General features: G+C 45.2%; 1 protein-coding gene across 1 annotated transcript in view; it reads left to right on the top strand.

Annotated features, from left to right (window-relative positions):
- The window catches only part of prkcbb (protein kinase C, beta b), a 103,884-nt gene that overhangs the window by 78,271 nt on the left and 6,954 nt on the right, over nt 1–18,659 (top strand). The window contains exons 10-16 of the mRNA XM_083780232.1: nt 5,129–5,302; nt 5,624–5,715; nt 6,718–6,780; nt 7,248–7,386; nt 9,717–9,797; nt 10,342–10,449; nt 13,604–13,744. Of these exons, the coding sequence (XP_083636358.1) occupies nt 5,129–5,302; nt 5,624–5,715; nt 6,718–6,780; nt 7,248–7,386; nt 9,717–9,797; nt 10,342–10,449; nt 13,604–13,744 (798 nt within the window). The remainder of the gene's footprint in view (nt 1–5,128; nt 5,303–5,623; nt 5,716–6,717; nt 6,781–7,247; nt 7,387–9,716; nt 9,798–10,341; nt 10,450–13,603; nt 13,745–18,659) is intronic.

Here is an 18,659-nt window from a genome sequence, read left to right as displayed (position 1 = left end):
GGGAGGGAAGGGAAGCAATGAAGAATTGTGGGGAGAGATCAGCCAGAAAGAGATGAATAAAGGGAAGGAGAGAGGAAGAATGATGGGCGATATAAAGGAACAGAGAGAGAGAGAGAGAGAAAGACGAGAGACAGACAAGGTCCAGGGAGGAGAGAGAGCGACAGGGCGAGGGAAGAAGAGAGAAAGGGAGAGAGAACTCATTGTCTGTACCAAACCTGTGTGGCGGCAGCCTCCTGTTTCCATGGTAACAGGCATTTAAAGTCACACATATACGTCAATGTAGAGAGACATGAGTCACACACACGCATATAAACACACACACACACACACGCACATGCATGCACACGCGTGCACACACACACACACACACACACACGCATACACACACACACACGCATACACACACACACACACACACACACACACACACGCATACACACACATGCGTGGGAGGCTGCTGGTCTCAGAGCTGCTCTTTTATCTCAGTGTGTCTGAGGATATCTATATTATAATGCTGCTGCTACCGCTGTCGCCTCTCTACGCGCACGCACACACACACGCTCGCGCACGCGCGTGTGCGCGCACACACACAGAAAAAATTTCTGACTAATTCATTAATAACCGAGCATAACATAATGTTCATAATCCCTGTATTTAAAACAAATCTATGTCTTCAGTTGTTCACACACACTAGATATAATTAAAGTCAACAATATGCAGTGAAATAAAGCAATACAATCGTTGGATGAACGCGTGTCTGGAGTGTATAATCGATCTGTTTAGATTAAGTCAGTATATGATCTCAAACATGTCATCCCGTATAGCCCGTCATGGTCAGTGCAATGAGCACAATATGAGATAGGAACCGAGCATGTGAAATGGGTGAACATGGAGGAGCTGACAAAAAAGAGGAACTTGAATCCTGAAAATAGGCTGTATCCTGATTTGACTTGGGAGAAGCTGGTCATTTGCATGACGAAATTGATAAGATAAGCAGCTGCAGGCTATTAACTGTTATTCTACTTTAACTTTGTCTATATGGAGAGGATTTTAAATAACCAATCATCCACGCTTGATGGGTGTCTTTTTTGTTTTAGTTTTTGTCTTTTCTGCCTTTATTGATAGTATCATGTGAAGATGGACAGGAAAGAGGGAGGGAGAGAGAAGGGGAGAGACATGCAGCAAATGTCGTCGTGAACGGGACTCGAACATGCGACGCGCTGTCAGGCCAAAGCCTACAGTATATGTGGCATGTGCCTGGACCACTTGGCCAGCGGGCGCCCACGGTAGGTGGGCGGGTGTCTTGGTAGAGTTCGTAAGTGATGGCCATTGGAGAGAAGCAGCCATGCCTCTGCTTTCGATGTCACGCTTCTGGGGACACTTTTTATTTAAAAATATATATATCATTGGGGGGGGGATAGGTTTCATGGTCTCCGCCAGGCCAAAGGTGTGGCCGAGACTATGTTTTGCCCCCTGTCCGTCCGCCTGTGTGTGTGTGTGTGTGTGTGTGTGTGTGTGTGTGTGTGTGTGTGTGTGTGTGTGTGTGTGTGTGTGTGTGTGTGTGTGTGTCCGTGTCCGTGTCCGTCCATCTGTCTGTGAACAGCTAATCTCCGGCACTGTTGGCCCGTATTGAAGCGCATACACTCCCTGGATGCCAGAGCAGAACCTCTGCTCCAAATGTTTCATATCGGCCTGTCAAACTGTAGCTCCACCAGGAGCCCCATTTTTGTTTTATATTATATATACAGATTTTGTCCAAACAAATCAGTACACAGTATCTCTACAGTCATGTGATCAAGGCAGATTATATTACATCCTGATTGGCTAAGATTGGCTTCCAAAGTTTGCAGGAGTGGTCCGTTTTAACACAAAATGCCTCAAATCATAAACGCATGATTGCCGTGAAACTTTACACAAACATTCCCACTAGACCAAGGAAGAAATGCCACCTGATTTAAATCAGACTCATGGTGGTGCTATAATAGGCCTGGACAAGCTCACAAGGACCCCACTTTGAGAACCAAACCTGGTGTGTGTGTGTGAGTGTGTGTGTGTGTGTGTGTGTGTGTGTGTGTGTGTGTGTGTGTGTGTGTGTGTGTGTGTGTGTGTGTGTGTGCGCGTGCATGCGTGCGTGTGTTTGAGTGACTGGTTCTTGCAGGTTTATGTGACTTGGTCTTGTCCTTGTGTGTCTTTGGCCAGATGGTGTCCTTTCTGTCTCACATTCATGGAGTTTGTATTTACATACAGTCACACTGTCACCATATGGCTGGCACGCAAGCACGCATGCATAAAGCAAACATGAAAACACAAACTGAAATATACTGTAAGTGCGGATGCAAGCACACAGAAACAAATGCAGATACTGTCTACACATACTGTACAGACAAACATAACACGCACAACTACAACTACTCAGTACAACTGTAGGCGACGAACTGGCACTGCCCTCCAGAACACACACGCACGCACGCACGCACACGCACTTACACACGCAATCCTACCTGGGCCTTACTGTCCTTCTGTGCTGTGGTCCCACTAGAGACCCAAACCCAGTAAGCTCTCCATATTAGCATAGCTGAATATGTATAAACCAGACGCCTCCAAACCTCTTAACACAGCAGGAATTAGCCTGTTAGCTTTACTGCGTTGTTTCTTTTAGGATAGGATATAAAAAAGGGCAATAACAGCAGTGTATGAAAGTTACGTTACATTTCCAGGATACCAGATTAAAATAAGGCCTTGTTGTTGTCATTGTTGTTATTATATACAGTAGGTAACATCGTCTTTGTCGGGTAGAAACAGTTACGCACGCACACAGACAGACATGCACAGACAGACAGACACACATGCACACATAGCCTGTGTTGTTGAAGGCCATCTAGCCAATCTCCATAAAACTGTCAATGATCACTGTGCGTGCGTGCGTGCGTGCGTGCGTGCGTGCCCGCTGAAGCGAAGCGCCTCAAGATGAAGCCAAAGAAATCTTCCTTGTGTGCTTTGACAGTGGCATGGGGGCGGGGCTATAGCCTTGGGTTCACTGGCATTTTTTCCATGCCCTCTCTCAGTGCTTCTCTGTCGTCATTGCAGAGGGATTCACCAGCATGTAGGGTCGGGCTCAGCGTAATACAAAATGCAGACATTTTTATTAAAAACAAACAAGCGGGCCGTCCGGGTGGCACAAGGGGTAAAGTTCCTGTAATATGAAGTTCCTATAATATACCGCCATGGGTGGCTTGTCTGGGCATTCTAAGAAATGTAATACCGGGCGAGGAGAGTGATCTCTGTCACTGCAATAACGACTCCTATACAGTTATTAGTCAGGTGAGGAACTTGTCCCTGTAGCAACTACTATAAATATGGTCGTAGTAACCCATTTAGGCCTGAGGCCGATTTAAAAAAGAAATCTTCTCTGTTTCTATGTCAGTGGTGCTCAACCTTTTTCATGTGAAGGACCCCCAGAATGATCTGTATTTGGCCGCGGACCCCCATCTGAAAATATGTTGTTCCACCGTGGAACAACATATTTTCAGATGGGGGTCCGCGGAACTTCCACGGACCCCCCCCCCCACAGAAGCAAAGATATGAGTTAAAAACGTTCACTGTTGATATGTGCTACATTTTCAGGATTTTTCAAAAATAGCAGATCTACAAGCTCTTAGCGCGGCACTCGGTGCTGTGCTACGAGTTTGTAGATCTGCTATTTTTCAACAGCTAATATATGACTGATAGATCCAGCATGTGACGACATGTGTACGTATGTCGAGGATACACATGTTTGTCACCCTCCCACAACTACTGTAGTCGTAGGGTTAACAATGACCAGTGTTGGGTAACGTTACTTTCTAAAGTAACTTCGTTAGGTTTCTGGATTACTGCCATTACAAATAATGCCGTTACATTACAAGATTACCTTATGAGAAAAGTAACTTGTTAGATTATTTTTGCGTTATTTTGCGTTACTGAAAATTAAAGCCCACCCTCGAGACAAATAACCCAAAAAACGGCAGCCTACCAGTGTTGTGGAGCTGCTGCTGCTGCTTGATGCTTCACAACGCAGTGTGTAAACAAGAGCCGTGGTGTCACACCAGAAGTGGTGACCTAAACATACCAGCTAAACATACCTGACCACCAGCACCAAGTATGGTCCTCTGTTACTGACTGCCGTGGGACATTAGGAGATACTGTAGACCGGATCAAAGGGGGGGAGATGAAAGTGGAAGAATTCAAAGAATCCTCCTGGTTCAGAAGTAAAGTAGAATGGGAGGACAAAAGGACAGGGATGGTGAAAGGAAGGGGGTGTAGGAAGGATAAGTGTACCCAGGATGCTCTGAAAGAGTATCTGACCTTGACAGAAGGAAACTTGTCTTTTACGCACGCACGCACGCATGCATGCATGCACGCACGCACGCACGCATGCACGCACGCACGCATGCACGCACACACTCTGTGTGTGTGTGTGTGTGACCCACGCGTGCATGACTGCATGTGTGTGTGGGTCCTGCAGGCGTGATTGCAAGCAGATGTTTTTCCAGATTTCTCGATTAAGGAGAACACGCGTCTGAATTGCTTGACTGCTGCCAATCTCTCTCTCATGCAGCTCTCTCTCTCTCTCTCTCTCTCTCTCTCTCTCCTTATATATATATATATATATATCTCCCCCGCTCTCCCTCCCCCTCTTCCTCTCCGTTTTCATTTTCATTCGTATCCATTTCTTTCCTTCGCCATCTTGCTCTTCTCTGCTCCCCTTCAATCGCCTCCACCCTGAGCTCCTATCCTCTATACCTCCCTCCATTTTAATCTCTCTCTCTCTCTCTCTCTCTCTCTCTCTCTCTCTCTCTCTCTGATCCTTATTTCCTGGAGATCTTTAAGTAATCTGTCAGTCTGTCCGCCCGCTTGCCTATCTGTCTGTCTGTCTGTCGTAGAAAAAGAGAAAATAACAGTGAAACAAGATGAAAAAAACCACCCCTCTGTCTCTCTTCCTCAGAGGAGCAATGAAGAGATCATGACGATAAGGAATGAAGGAAGAAAATCAAATAATCTTTATATTCTCACTCAACACCCCCCCCCCCCACATCACCCCCCTCCTATCTATCTCTCTCTCTCTCCCTCTCTCTCTCTCTCACTCCAGGTGATGCTAGCAGAGCGTAAGGGGACAGACGACTTGTTTGCTATAAAGATCCTGAAGAAGGACGTGGTGATCCAGGATGATGATGTGGAATGCACCATGGTGGAGAAGAGAGTGCTGGCTCTGGCTGGGAAACCCCCCTTCCTCACAGCTCTGCACTCCTGCTTCCAGACCATGGTGGGACAGGGGCACGCACGCACGCACGCACGCACGCACGCACGCACACACACACACACACACACACACACACACACACACACACATATATGCGCATGCTCATACATAGCTACCACACTTGCACAGAACAGCCAATGTCATTGTGTAGTGTGTCGGTAATTACTGGAGAACGAGGCTTTTTAAGTGTTTCTAAAATGAGTTCACCATTCCCTCCGTTCATGACTGACTGGGTAACTTTACTGTGACCCAATGGGTCTGGCTGGCTGGCTGGCTCTGATGACCTCTCTCTTGTTCCTTTCTGTGTCTCTCCCTATACTATAGGATAGATTGTATTTTGTCATGGAATACATCAATGGAGGAGACCTCATGTATCAGATACAGCAGGTCGGCAAGTTCAAAGAGCCACACGCTGTGTGAGTATGCACGCACGCACGCACACACACATCATAAGCATCATAACAAGACCAAACATTCTTATTTATTTGAAAAAAAAACCCATCCTGTTTCCTAGACCTCTTTTCGTTCATACAGTAAGTATAGTCAAACCATTTTTCCCAGTTGTTTTCAAAAATCTCTCTCTTCATCCTCAAGTTAGCAGTAATCCTCTCCATGTCAAACATTGCAGAGTCTACTTGAAGCCAGTCTTCTACAAATGAAGATTCTGTCTGTAGCCATTAACGAGTAATGGCTTCCCCCCCCCCCCCCCCCCTGCAGCCATAAATATTTTCATAAGATACCTGTCAATTGCTGTAATTTTATCTTTGGTAAATCTCCCAGATACAGCAATAAACTTGACTCTAATATTTGTATACCCAGAATCTCCTGTATTTTCTCCAAGACATCATTGCAAAACTATTCTGTATTTCAACCGTTGTCAACCCTACGTGGCATACACAGGTGTAATACATGTAACTATGGTTGGCCTGGTATTCTAGGAGGTGTTGCTTGCCCACTCTGAGATCACATCTCTTGGGACGGATTAACCCTCACGAGGGCCCCTGGGCCGCTAATGTTTTTGAGCCCACCATAGCGCAAGTGCGTGCGGAATTTTCCAGGGCCAGGTCCAGGTCCAGGTCCAGTTTCCCCGAAGGGCCCCTGGGCCCCGGCCCCACCGGCCAATTCGCTAATTTGGCCCTGCTCTCGCCTCCGAACCCACAACCTTATCCTACCGCTCGTGGCTGACGCACACACACGCACGTACATGCAGTGTGTCCATTCTTAGGTTGATCTTATTAGCTGGGGTCTGAAATAGAGACAGCTCTGACCTTCACACACACACACACACACACACACAACTCTGTTTCTACTAGCCTCCCAACTGTTTTGCTCCCTAATAACCATGGTTGTTTATTTGTGTGTGTGTGTGTGTGTGTGTTTGTGTGTGTGTGTGTGTGTGTGTGTGTGTGTGTGTGTAGGTTCTACGCTGCAGAGATTGCCATTGGACTGTTCTTCCTGCATCTAAAGGGCATCATCTATAGGTATGCACACGCACGCTCGCACGTCTCCAATCTAACTTGATGTACAGTAATAAACTCACCAATAGTGAGTTAAGTATTTACACTGTAGTTGTCCCCAAAAAGTTGACGCTTTAAGAGACGAGATATTTACAAATGTAATATCAGGACTAACACACGTACTGTACTGTACTGTACTGTACTGTACTGTACTGTACTGTACTGTACTGTACTGTACTGTACTGTACTGTACTGTACTGTACTGTACTGTACTGTACTGTGTACGCTGAAAATATTGTACAGTCACCACAATATCAAGGGAGTTAAACATTTGGAGCTCAAGCCTGCAGGTCTAGTACAGAAAATGTTGTACTTGTTGAGATTGTGGATCGGCTGTTGAATGTGAACCTAGTGAATGTTCCCCCACGCAGAATACGGGGGGGGTCAAGTGGTATAATGTACAGTATATATTTGACTCTTGCATCCTGTAGGGACCTGAAGCTGGACAACGTGATGTTGGATTGTGAAGGTCACATAAAGATAGCAGACTTTGGCATGTGTAAAGAGAACATGGTGGATGGAATCACCACCAAGACCTTCTGCGGAACACCAGACTACATCGCCCCCGAGGTTAGTATTATACAATTTGTTGAATTACTCTTTGTATTAAGCACAGGGCATGCCTCTTGTAACCTGACGCTGCCAGATCCAAGAAGCTTGCTACACAAATTTGTTTCACAGCTTATTGGGATCTGGGATCGCGGAAGCAAATTTGATGATTTCAAGATACTTGGTAGATGATTGGATGGGACCGTCTGTCTATCACCGTGTGGGCGTGCAAACACAACCAATCATATTGACGTGTCTATATAGCTTCACATCCGGTTTCGCACATATCCCGCCCTTAGCTCACGCTGATTGGCTCGAACCGGGAGCGGTTCGGTGTTAGCTGAACTCCCTGAGAGGTCCCAGATGGTTGTGGTGTTGGGGAAGATGGTTACCCAATACCGCCCCCATCTGGCAAAGTCAGGTTATGCCTCTTGGGTGAGCGGTAGACATTTCATACGAGAGACTCGGGTTTGCATCCCGAGTATAGGACATGAATAGTTCCAGATTGCAGCTTCAAATGACCGCTGATCATTTTGACAGTATAGAAGTGAAGTGTTTCCAAATGGGCCTTTCTATATCAGCGGTTCCCAAACACTGGGTCGGGACCCATTTGTGGGTCGTAGACACATTTTTATGAGTCTTTGTTACCTACGTTTAGTTTAAAATGATTGTTATTTTAAAACATTTTCAAAAAACATGCAAAAATGTCATGAATTAAAAACAAAATTCAAACATGTTTGGGTCCCGGGCAAACATCTAATTTCTCTTTTGGGTCACGGGCTAAAAAGTTTGGAATCCACTGTTCTATAGTGTATCGCTCGGCGTGCTAATGACTCTCCACGGCTGAGCTGGGTTTGTGAACATGCAGCTTTTCAGCTCGTAGAATATACCATTATTTTGATCAGATTTTTAATCCACTATGAAACGAAAGTGCCGAGGCGTGAATTAACAGCAAATGTATATGCAGTGTCGTTGATTTTCTGGCACTAAAATGTGACATTTATTATTATGCACGAGTTGGAAGGAAGACAGAAACTGTAAAGAGCGGCTTCAAATCCATTGTTAATTTTAACACTCAATGTCTTTCTTTGTTTTATTACTTATTTGATTAGAATTTGAATATTGAACCATCACTTGGCAGTCTCCGAGAGAGAGAGAGAGAGAGAGTGTGCGTGCGTGCACGTACGTGTGTGTGTGCGTGCACGCACGTGTGCGTGCATCTGTGTATTGGCCTACATTCACACATGCCAATGCTGTGCTGACCACTGCATTATTGATGCTGTTACACTACTGTGTGCTTAGCCACTTAAGCCCCACCTACTAGTCTATCATGTGAGCTTGTAGATTTCTTCTCTATTTCTATGGCCAAATGACTGAATGAATACAGTATTATGCAAGGGTTAATTTTCACCCGGCCGGTCGTTGTTGAGAAATAAAACCCGACAAGGTTATTAGGCACCGACACTATAGCGGACAATTATCGGCTGGCTGACAATTATCCTACTTATTATACGGCTACTTACTGAATACATTAATAAATTGACTCAAAAGTTAAAACAAAACTAAGTATTTCCTTGCTTACAAGTATGACACAAGTGTTGTGCTGGGCAGACACGGTCGCCTCGGACAACAAGGAAGTGTTGATCAGATAGAATACATTTTCGGTTGCTGCATTGTCTATTTCTCGCTTTGAAATATTTTCAAAAACATTCTTGAGAGCAATGTTTAGATGTAAATTACAAAACAAAAACAAACGTTGTGTGTTTTGTTTACATGGCTGTCATGTCGGTGCTCTAAGGCTTTGATTAGACAGCGGTCTATTATAGAGCTGATCGGTCATTATCTAGAATGCCCTTCCAGTGAGGCACAGTGAGATTTCCCGTGCTTGAAAGTCGTGTTGTGATTGGTCGAAAAAGACAGAAGTGGTACAGTAAACTGTACACACGCTCTGCATTAGGCTGTAAGTTCCCTAGCCTGACCTAAGCAGAGACATTTCTGGCCTAGATGGGAGGGCCGCGGCTCAGAAAAACGCGCACCCTGATTGGATCTCATCGATCTGTCCGTCACCCCCGGCCCCTCCTCTCCCCCCTAGTGCAGCGCTACGTCACATAATTTAGAGCGACGCCTACGCGGAAGGGTTGACTCCCACTTTTAGACTGGTTCAGCCCACGGCTTTTTCCAGGCTTTCATCTTTCGCGCAGACGAAATGAAAGCCTGGGTATCGAGGCTATAAGTTCCCTAACCAGGCGTTTCTCCTCGGAGACGAGAAAATGCTCAGAACGAGGCTAGGTGAGTAAAGAAGTGAATATCTTATTGTGTGTTAAATGGTTGTCATGTGACCTGCCTTTCAGATCATAGCCTACCAGCCTTATGGGAAATCTGTGGATTGGTGGGCCTTTGGAGTACTGCTTTACGAGATGCTGGCCGGACAGGTGTGTGTGTGTGTGTGTGTGTGTGTGTGTGTGTGTGTGTGTGTGTGTGTGTGTGTGTGTGTGTGTGTGTGTGTGTGTGTGTGTGTGTGTGTGTGTGTGTGTGTGTGTGTGTGTGTGTGTGTGTGTGTGTGTGTGTGTGTGTGTGTGTGTGTGTGTGTGTGTGTGCGTGCAGATGTGAGTGTTTGTGTGCGTGCGTACATGCGTGTGAATTCATGCCGAAATGACATTTCCCCAAAATTAACCTACAAAGTTATTTAATTTTTTGTTTTGTGTTATAGTTTGGCAGAATTGTCTTTCCTTGCTTTTATTTATGTGCTAAAAGCTTCTCTTCTCTTCTCTTCTCTTCTCTTCTCTTCTCTTCTCTTCTCTTCTCTTCTCTTCTCTTCTCTTCTCTTCTCTTCTCTTCTCTTCTCTTCTCTTCTCTTCTCTTCTCTTCTCTTCTCTTCTCTTCTCTTCTCTTCTCTTCTCTTCTCTTCTCTTCTCTTCTCTTCTCTTCTCTTCTCTTCTCTTCTCTTCTCTTCTCTTCTCTTCTCTTCTCTTCTAGCCTCCGTTTGATGGTGAGGATGAGGATGAGTTGTTCCAGTCCATTATGGAGCATCATGTCTCCTACCCCAAGTCTATGTCCAAGGAGGCTGTCGCCATCTGTAAAGGGGTATGAACACACACACACACACATCGTTCTATACGTGCTCGCTTATTTTCTTTCTCGCTCACACACATAGTGGAGGGTTCAGTTGCCGTGGCGACTGACAGCCTGAGAAGACTGACTTCTCTGAACCTGATCCCTGATTGATTTACTCGTTCATGCGACGTGTCGCACACCGTGAACAGCAGATCTATCGCCACACATTGTGCGCTTGAGCTTGTATGTAGATCACCCCCGATCACCGGCTTTCGGCGGCCATCACGACCATCGACCACCTGCCAGTGCTCCTCTTCCATATCAAGGGCCTCAATACTGCCACTGAACTCAAAGTCATACTACACCTGGCTCATTCCAACAAGGCAGCAGTGGTTCTTCTACTAGAGACACTGTGCAGCTGACGACGACCTCAAGCAGCCCGGGTTCCATCTCGCTGGGTTCATCCGCAGTAAGCGGAGTGGAATGAAAACCTTGGTCACAATTTAACTGAGCTGGACAGAACCGCCATTAGCCGTGATGGAAAAGTACTCTTTTAAAAGTGCTTTGTTGTACTTGTTACTAAAAGTATGTAGAAAACATTAGTAAGACATACAATTCAAGGCTCTGAGTGAGTCTGCCTTCATCATTCTCTCACACACACGCACGCACGCACAGTATTCAGAATATACAGAGAAACATCACGTACTGTAGACACATACAACTAATAGACACACATTACATACTTGTATGCACATGCAAGTATGTAATGTGTGTCTATTAGTTTTATGTTTTAACTGTACACACATGCGCGCGCACACACACACACACACACACACAGAGACTGTCAGAGTTAAAGGAAGCCCCAGGGTGTCTGTGCTGGGTGTGGTGTTAGAGGTCAGAGGTCAGGCTGGGTGAAGGTTTGATCAGAATTAAGGGGGTTAAGCATAATCGTCATGGTTACATGTCAGGAAATGAAAGTGTCCATAAATATTGTAAATATATATATATATATACTTGTATATATATGCATGCACATGTGCATGCTTAAGGGGTTTAAATTTTGCATGTGTGCATATAGGCGTGTGCGCACCTTTCCACTCCTCTGCCTTCGCCTTAACCAGCATCAATATTTCATAGCCAGCAAGTTGACACACACACACACACACACACACACACACACACACACACACACACACACACACACACACACACACACACACACAAACTGTACAATTCTACAGCAACGCCTAATCGTGTCAATTTGTCCCTACACAAGAGAAGACACAAAAACACACATGTTCTGCTCCGCAAAAAGCATGGAATACGGATGTGTATATTACAGGAAACTCCCGTTAAACTTTGCAACAAACGCCGTGTAAACTCCCGAATTGTACCATCACACCTGTATATTACCGTATATTAACTGTATATGCTGCTAAACTTGAGGTTTACAGGCAAAATACAGTGCCCATAATTGCCTGTTAACTCCTTTTGTCACGCAGTGGCCTGCTCTGGCTATGTGCAACATTATGAGATATGAGAATAAAAAGAGAGTCTGAGAATACTAACGGTTATTTGGGGAGGTTTTATAAAAGTATCAAAACAATACACTAAACCACAAAGTAAAAATATATGCAGAGAATAAATGCTCAAAATGAAAAGAGAAAGATGGATTTAAGGAGGGAGAGCCATGCAGAGAGAATGAATGCCCTCTATGGTCATTTAGTGCTTTGGAGGAGAATTTACCAAACAACACTCAATTACGTTCTCATTTTTCATCCCGAAAATTCTCCTCGCTGAGCATTTAACTTTTGACTCTGTAATTGGAAATCTTCTGTGTGTGCGTGTATGTGTGCGTGCGTGTATGTGAACAGAGTTTATGTGTGTACCTGAATGTCTGTGTGTGTAAATGTGAGTATGAGTGTCCGACCCGTGTTAAATGTTATTTTACTGCTAATGTAATGAGTTATGACTGCCGAGGGAGGTGTACGCACAGACACACGCACGCACACACTCACACACACACACACACACACACACACACACACACACAATATAAGCCAAAGCCTTTTTTTTCCTCCTTTTTTTTTAATGAAGCGGAAAAGGAAAGATGCTAGGAAGCAGGGGTGTAGTGCTATTTGTTTACCCACACTTAAACCCTCCCTGTATAATTTGTTGACTGAAGTGGCCTAAATGTGTACCAGAGTGTGGCTCATTTTAAAGGTTACAGTATGTGATCCATTGTTCCTAACGGTGGCAAGTTTACAATACTATCAAAAATCAACTATGACTAACGATTAAATATTAGACTGAATTCATGAATATGTCTGAACACGATGCTATTTGGTGACGAATGTAAAAACATTATTGTATTAATTTAAACAGGGATTGTGTTTACTGTGAATATTCTTTTTTTTGTCATCAAATGTTTTTTATTTAAGACAAAATAGCACAATAAAACATTTAACAAAACAAGTAACACGTACAACAGCAAAAAAAAGGAACAAAAAAAACAAAAACAAAAAACAATCCCACCCACCCTTCCCCCGGGACCAAAGATGCCACAAAATACACACCTGCGTCAAGATTAATACCACTGTGCAATGGGAAATGGGAAATAATAATAATAAAGACTAAATCATGTCCTTGACCAAATCTGCAATACCAGACCAAATATTAATGTTTTCCTCTTTCGCTCCGTGTAATCTTGCCGTTGACATTTCCAGATAGATGATATCTAGAAAGTACTGTGAATATTCTGTTCATCAAGAAAGTGGTGCGGCGTCATTCTGGCACGCTCCGGTGTGAGGAAAGATGGAATAACACCTTTTCTTTATGTTACAAAGTGTTTGAAAACATATGCTGTAATCAAGGGGGCTAAAAGGGCGTTTTAGTAAAAACTGTTTTAAGAAGATAGCAAACCTGTAAAGATGGAAGGGATTGGGGGGACTAATTACCTACCTTACTCCATGTTCATTTAACTCAGAAGAGTGTACAAATGGAACCAAAAGGGTCGTCTGTGCACTTTTCAAGGGTAGCTCCATTTCTTTCCTTAAATCCGTGTGTGTGTGTGTGTGTGTGTGTGTGTGTGTGTGTGTGTGTGTGTGTGTGTGTGTGTGTGTGTGTGTGTGTGTGTGTGTGTGTGTGTGTGTGTGTGTGTGTGTGTGTGTGTGTGTGTGTCCAGCTGATGACCAAACACCCGGCCAAGCGTCTGGGCTGTGGCCCCGAGGGGGAGAGGGACATCCGGGACCACGGCTTCTTCCGCTACATGGACTGGGACAAGCTGGAGAACAAGGAGGTGCAGCCGCCATTCAAACCCAAAGCTGTAAGTCTGAACGTCCCCCTGAAACCGTGGCCCTTTTCATTTAGACCTGACACTGGCCCCCGGGAAACCCTCGACAAGGAAGTGCAGGAGTGGGGGGCACGGTGGCGCAGTCGGTAGCGCTGTTACGCCCTCACAGCTAGAAGGTCCTGGGTTCGATTCTCGTCGGCGCCGTGTTCTCTCCTCCGCGGTGTCATCAGTGCCCATACCCTACGTGGGGTTTGGCAAAAGGGTCTTTCTGTGTGGAGTTTGCACGTTCTCCCCGTGTCTCCTATAGGGTAGGTACTACCCTCACAAAAATCATGCAGTAATCCTGGTCGCTATACTGCCTCCCCCTGGTCAGCCGGGGCGCCTGATGGAGTGGAAAGGAACTGGTTGGAATAACGTGTTCCTTCCACGCGCTACGTCCGCACGGGGAAACTCCCCCCCCCCCCCCCCCCCTGTCGGAGAAGCGCCTTGGACTCCTTATGCATTGAAGGAAGCATGAGGTCAGTCTGTTGCTCCCCTAAGGTTGGCAGAGGGAGTGTAGAGCCCAGCATTATATTGATTAGACAATTTGCACTGGTTGAAAAAAATGGGTTGCAAAATCGTGGGATAAAATAAATATATATAAAGAAAACCACACACACACACAAGGAAGTGCATTTCCTATACTCCCCAAGTGCCATCTCAAACCCAACGCTTTATCGCTCAAGTCCTGCCATGAATAAATAAGTACTTTATCTAGTTGGACCATGATGGAGTCAGATTGCATAATGCTAGTTTTAAATCTGACATTTAGTCTGCCCTTATTGGCTTGTGCACACTTTAGATCCGAGTAAGTGCTTTGAGCTTTCTAGAGCTGAGGCCGACCACAAGTGACCCTGACCACAAAACGACCGTCAACAAGGCAATGTATTGACCATCCGGACCAAAGTGAGAGTAGAAACTCAGTCTGACAACAATTGGATTGTATATTTTTAACCATCCTATAAATACCACTATAGGAGCAGTGAGCAGGCATTATTACAGGTCGTTTCGAGGAAGCAATCTGATTGGTTGAAACAGCTTTCTAGCCGTGCCTAAAACCACGATAATGGCCCCGGCTATTCAAAACAAAGAATTCACTTCGCAGGCGTGCGTTAATGACAATAAAGAACACCCTCTCGTGTAATAGTGCTTAATTAGTAGCCTACAGCGCTCAGGGAGCAGTTAAGTTAAGTGTCTTGCTCAGGGACACTTTGACACAATTGCCTGGAATCGAACCTGGTACCTTCGGCTTCCAGGCGGCCTCTCTGACCATTCAGCCATGGCCATACCTATAAGGACATGTGAAAAATATAGACGCCATGGACCTATGAAGAATGTGTTTATGCTGTACCACTGTACAGTCACCCAAACATGACCTGATGATGGCTCAAACACAGAGATTCAATCTGACACACCGAAAATGTTCAAGGAAACTATGTGACCTTTGAACTCTTAATAGATTGGCCCCCAGATGAAGGGTTTACAACTTCATGGCTCCAATAGTGAATCTAGTGAAAAATCCACACCAAAAGTTTTCTCTACTTTTCTCTCTGTCTCTGTCTTCTTACATTTTACTGATCTTTTCCTCCTGAAATATGCCTGTCTGTCTCTCTGTCCTGTCTTCTCTGGGGGATTGTACACAGGTAAGTCAAGAAAGCATCATGATTAGAGCCTGGCCCGTGGTCCGTGGCACATGTTTGGGTTGGAATCTGATGCTGAACTGGGATTGGGAGAGTCCTCAGCTACTGATTACCAATGATTTGACCGATGTGTCTTTAATTCAAGTTGAAAAAAGCAGATTAATAATCAGTCAATTAGTAACAGTTTGATTTGATTAAAATGTGCATTCGAGGCCGATTAACTTATAAGCAAACACATAAAATTACACAAACACAACAAACGTTTTGCCCAATATATATTGGGCTAAATATATATATAAAAAAAGGTCAATCTACAAGCTCACAAAGCTAGTATATGTGCTATTTATGGAGTTAAAAGGTTGGCACGGACTCATTGGCTGCATAATTGCCTAATTGCATAATTACCAAAAGTAACGATATATGAAGATATATCGGCTGGGCTCTAATCATGATGATGATAACGGTGGTGATGGTGATGGTCATGATGTGATGGTCATGGTCATGGTCATGATGTCTCACATGTTGAATGAGGAATGAGAAGTCTCTGAAACTGTGACGCTTAGTATGATGACACACTGCTTGTTAAGATGATGGTGATGGTGATGATGATGAAGGTGAGGATGTCGACTGTGTGACGATGGAGGTGATTGTGATGGACCGCTATGGAAGACTAGGATAAAGATACCAAGGATTAGTCACTGTTATGCAACACGGTACATTCAATGGCATATACACTAACTAGAGGCTGCTTATAAGATACCAAGTAATGCGTCACTGACGTCAGTCATATATAATTGCACACTGCTTTGGTTGTGTATTGTTGTTCTGTAATCATTACAACTCAAGACGTCAGGAACGTCAGTCAAACTTTATTATTTGCTCTAAACTCTTGACACGTGACGTGACTCTCGTTCATCTTCTGTCACATGACATTCTCGATCTCCCAAAGCCTGCGTGGTCCACAGCGCCCCCATGAGGCACCAAGGTACCATTACATTGGACTATAAGTGTACTCGTGTACGGAAGAATCATGGCCTATGTGAATGCTGGCCAGCGGTGAGATAATCGTGCTCTGGAACGATTCCAATCAATCGGACCCGGTCTGAACCTGCCCTGTGATGGAGGACAGTGGTGGTGATGGTGATGATGATGATAATTATAATGAAGCTAGCCAACTGTCTGTCATTTTGATTCAAACTGGCACAAATGTGATTAGATGAGATTTTGCCATGACACAGATAAATCTGTGATGTGGATGGATGGATGGATCGCTGAAACTGGAAAATCGGTGGCCTATTTCTACCTCTCCCTCTCTTGTCTTCTCCACCCACCCTTTATATCATTTACTCATACTGGCCAGATGTTGTCTGGGAGTCTGGGTCACGGCCCCTCTGTCTGGGACCGTGTGCTGTGACAGAGGAAAAGATGGGTTGGGGTGTGGGAGTGGGAGTGAGAGAGGGGTCGATCTGATGCATGTGTGTGTGTGTCTAGACTCCAGATAAAGGCTGATGGTGTTGCTATAATAGTGCTCCACCCCTTTTGTGCGTCCGTGGTGACTGTGATCCTAATGGCAGCGGTCAGGTGGATATGTGAGGACACGCCCACACACATGCACTCATGCCACAAGAATTGTGTGCTCATCATCTGACAGATGTACTACACACACCCACATGAACCTGACTGCCAGCGTCAAGCTCAAGCAAGACAAGCACACATTCATCCAGAAACGCATGCTCTATGCACACACTATCACGCACACACGCACACGCCCCCCCACACTCAGCCTTAGGCCGCTCTCGTGTTAAAGACTCCTTCTGAGAATTGTATGCAGCTGTCATATGGCCTGCTTGGGGGGGTGTGTGTGTGTGTGTGTGTGTGTGTGTGTGTGTGTGTGTGTGTGTGTGTGTGTGTGTGTGTGTGTGTGTGTGTGTGTGTGTGCGTGTGCGTGTGCGTGTGCGTGCGTCTCTCTCAAAAGATCAAAGAGTAGTAGTGGTGTGACTGCTGGTGTAACATTCACACTTCACAGTTAGTTGACATAGTATTGTTGAGAAGCGATGTGTACTGTATGTGCATGTCATTTTACATGCATGTGTGTGCGTGTGCGTAACCGCCGGGAACCGGATCCAACAACAACAAGGAACCAGAATCGGTTCCATTCCATCACATTTTGGAACAGTTTACGGAACGGGTTTCATCACACTGTCAGAGCTGCTATGTGGACTTCACGGTGGTTCAAATGGAACCATTTGTAAACTCTCAGAGTTACAGACCTGTAAGGGTCCATTTGGAACCCCCATCTGTAACTCTGACAGTACTTTTTTTTTTAACAGCGGGCGGAAGTGCATTATTTGTCTATGGGACCCGGTGTCTATGGGACCCGGCGACTACCGGCGATAGCAGGCGAACGGGCGATGGTCGAAAAGTGGGCGGAGGAACGTCACCCGAAAATATACAAATAATTCATCTTTTTGGGGCGATGACGGGCGATTGGACGATGTGTCGGCCGATGCTCGCCTGCTGTTAAAACGCACTGTGAGAGTGTATAGGAACCGTTAAGGAACGGGACCGTTAAGCTGTATCTTTGCATCTTGGTGTCGCTGGCTCAGTTGAATGGTAGCCTGTAGCTTTGCATCTGTCAGCATGTGAACTGGCTCAGTTGAATGGTAGCCTGTAGCTTTGCATCTGCCAGCATGTGAACGCAGCATTAGACAGCACATCATCCAGAACACTAAATGAAGGTTGCCAGAACAGCTTCAGTGTGCCTTGGCATAGATCACACAAGACTCCGGAAATCTACTGGAGGGATGAAACATAATCATATTCATTTCATCAAACATTCAGTGACCCCCTCATGCCTTGTGGATGGGCCGCGCATCCTGGAAGAACTCCCTCCCAACAGGATAGATGCGTTTCATCGTAGGATAAAGGTGATCTCGCAGAATAACTTTGCAGTGACCCTTCCCTCTAAGGGACCAGGTGACCCAAACCCCCCCCCCACAGCATTACGGAGCCATGCATGCAGCGCATTTCTGACGGGCTCAAGCTAAATCGGGTCCTGGGCGATTCTCTCTAGATGCATGCCATGCATGCGGTCACCGCCTTTTGGAAAATAATGGCGATGCATGACTCATCTGACCATTGCTTTTCTACGCATCTCTGTAGTCCCAAATCCCAATTTTCTTACTTCCAAAAACTGTAGATTTTAATGTTGAACAGCTGTATTTCTATATACACAAACAAGAAATATGGCACTGCATCTATTTAAATGT

This window comes from Protomyctophum parallelum (genome assembly GCF_964188405.1).
Source record: "Protomyctophum parallelum genome assembly, chromosome: 13".
NCBI classification, from domain to species: Eukaryota; Metazoa; Chordata; class Actinopteri; order Myctophiformes; family Myctophidae; genus Protomyctophum; species Protomyctophum parallelum.
Note: the sequence above shows the minus strand (reverse complement) of the source record. Positions and strands in the feature narration are given on the sequence as shown.